This window comes from Rhagoletis pomonella, unplaced genomic scaffold (assembly GCF_013731165.1).
Source record: "Rhagoletis pomonella isolate Grant_MI unplaced genomic scaffold, Rhpom_1.0 Rhpom_scaffold_16869, whole genome shotgun sequence".
In the NCBI taxonomy this organism is placed as follows: Eukaryota; Metazoa; Arthropoda; class Insecta; order Diptera; family Tephritidae; genus Rhagoletis; species Rhagoletis pomonella.
In genome coordinates, this window is record NW_023475384.1 from 1 (window position 1) to 2,331 (window position 2,331).

General features: G+C 37.4%; 1 protein-coding gene across 1 annotated transcript; it reads right to left on the minus strand.

Moving 5' to 3' along the window:
• Window positions 1–135: 135 nt before the first annotated feature.
• On the minus strand, window positions 136–2,013 carry LOC118757351 (zinc finger BED domain-containing protein 1-like; the record flags this gene model as incomplete). Its single annotated transcript, XM_036492069.1, has 5 exons — window positions 1,998–2,013; window positions 1,714–1,926; window positions 1,108–1,658; window positions 288–1,061; window positions 136–228 (listed from the first exon to the last, which is right to left on the minus strand). Coding segments are annotated over exons 1-5 (1,647 nt in total), but the record flags the coding sequence as incomplete, so codon positions are not given.
• Between the last annotated feature and the right edge of the window lie 318 nt (window positions 2,014–2,331).

Sequence of the window (2,331 nt, forward strand, 5' to 3'; positions counted from 1 at the left end):
TAAGGAACTTTAATAAAAATAAATATATAATGAGATCATTATGGGCACAGCCATTTGTTTTTGTTTAAAAAAATTATGATGTCAACATTTTTTAGCTTTGAGTGATGCTCTCCGATCGGAGAGTAAATATCCAGCTTTGCTGAAAACTCGTTCAGGCTCTGTTGACGTTGCTGGAGTGCACAAATAGCGTAGAGCACATTGTGTTAAGACTTTCATATCAGTATTTGTCTACAAAACATAGAACAGAAATTATTAAAAGCTAAATTCCCATAGACGGCCATTGTTACCTTCCAATATTCTAATGGATCAAAATCATGTGGCAAATTTTGATTTTCGAAATATTGACGAAGCATTATAATGGCATCAGCTCTTGTGGATTTACGTTTACCAGCGACCTTGTCATTTAAGAACATAAAGAGCGGTGCAATTTTCGGCTGTTGTGTTGACGATTCTGGTGATGTTACCGTATGTGTCGGCAAATCAGTAACCACGGGACTCAAAGCTTTAAGCATGTTACAAAGGTCATTTTCCAAAGCTAAAGCTGCCTGTTCCGCAATGATATGGTTCCTGAACCCTTCCTTTTTGAACCGAGGGTCAAGCAATGTACTCATTTTGGGTGTGGTTCGATTTTCATAGGGGACAAGCCGTATTTGCAAACGTTTAATCAAAATGTTGAATATGGCAAGCCCTTCATTTGTTTTTAGTTTGTTGTGCGTTTCATTTAGAGTTTGAAAGATACCACATATGATAGGAATGATTAACGAAATTGTGACAGAGTTACTTGCAGATACTTGAATGGTCGCGTCATCAAATGGTGCCAATAATTCAACTAATTCTTCTAGTAGCTCTATTTCGTCAGCAGATAAAGTCTGGGGTGCTTTTGGGGTTCTTAAAATTACAGAGGAAATTATATCCTTAGTTTGCAAAATTCGCTTTATCATGCGATATGCACTGTTCCAGCGTGTCGGACATTCTTGCAATAAATTATAAACTTTTCCTGTTCCTTGTGCATTTTTAAATTTGGCGTAAGCGATCGAGCTACTTTTGAAGTAGGTCACAACCTTTTTGCATTTCGTTATCACATTTTTGACTTTTTCAAAAGCTAACACATCTTGCACAACCAAATTTAATGTGTGAGCAAAGCACGGAAGATGTCGTTTTTTGCAACAATTCGCATGCTTTAATCATGGATGACGCATTGTCGGTGATAACATTCGAAACTTTATCTAAAACGCCCCACTCCGTCAGTACAATTCGCAAGGACTCGGCAATATTGGCAGCCGAATGATTAGTACTCTCCAAAAGATTGTAGGTAGACAATACTGCGCTTCTTAAGCTACAATTTTCAATGAAGTGACAGGTTACGGTTAAGTAACTCTCGTTTGCCCGAGAGGTCCATGCATCCGTAGAAATAGCACAAGTATTTACTTTCATAAGAATATTTTTAAGATTTGCTTTTGATTGATCATATAATTCGTGGCACATTACATTCTGCAACGTGGTTCTGCTAGGCATCACATAGCGCGGATCTAGTAACTTGACGAAAGCGGAAAAAGCCTCGTCTTCTACGATTCGGAAAGGCTGGTAATCTATGGCAATCATTTTCATTAGTGCACTGTCAAGTGCTTTTTTACGAGCCGAATGCGAGTCATACGTTTCTGATGCATTGAAAAAATGAAGTTATTTTATTTGGTTTCGACATTCTGTTGTAACCAGGATGTGTGCGTTTTAAATGGTCCAACAAATTGGAGGTATTGCCGCTGGTTTTGTATACTTTTTCACAAGACAAACATTTTGCACGCGTTTTATCCTTGGATCGCTGTAAATAAGTCCACACTTCTGAAATTGCATTTCGGCTTCGTTTGCACACTACGCTCTCACATTCGCTGCCTGATTCATTTGGTTCGCTGTTTTCATGAACCGTTGCTGCAAATATTAATGTTTTCGTTCAGTATTGATAGATATAACTACACGTATATATATTTTATAATGCTTACCACTTTCTTGAGACATTTTAATTTATTTACAACTCATTCAACGCCACAGCCTCGCGCCTTTTTATTTGACAAACTTGTTAAATTCAAATAAAAGAAGTGCAAAATTAGAAAAAACTATCGATTGTCGCAAGTAAATTCGATGGTTTTGCAACTATCGATAGTATTAACCTAAAAACGACACCATCGATAATGTCGATAGTGTAAATTTAAGACACACTATCGATACTATCGATAGTGCCATCGATAGTTTTGCAGCTCTATTGGGGCGCAATATCTCGCATATGCCAAATGCAATGACACGTACTTGTATGATAGCCCAGAAATAGAATTTCTA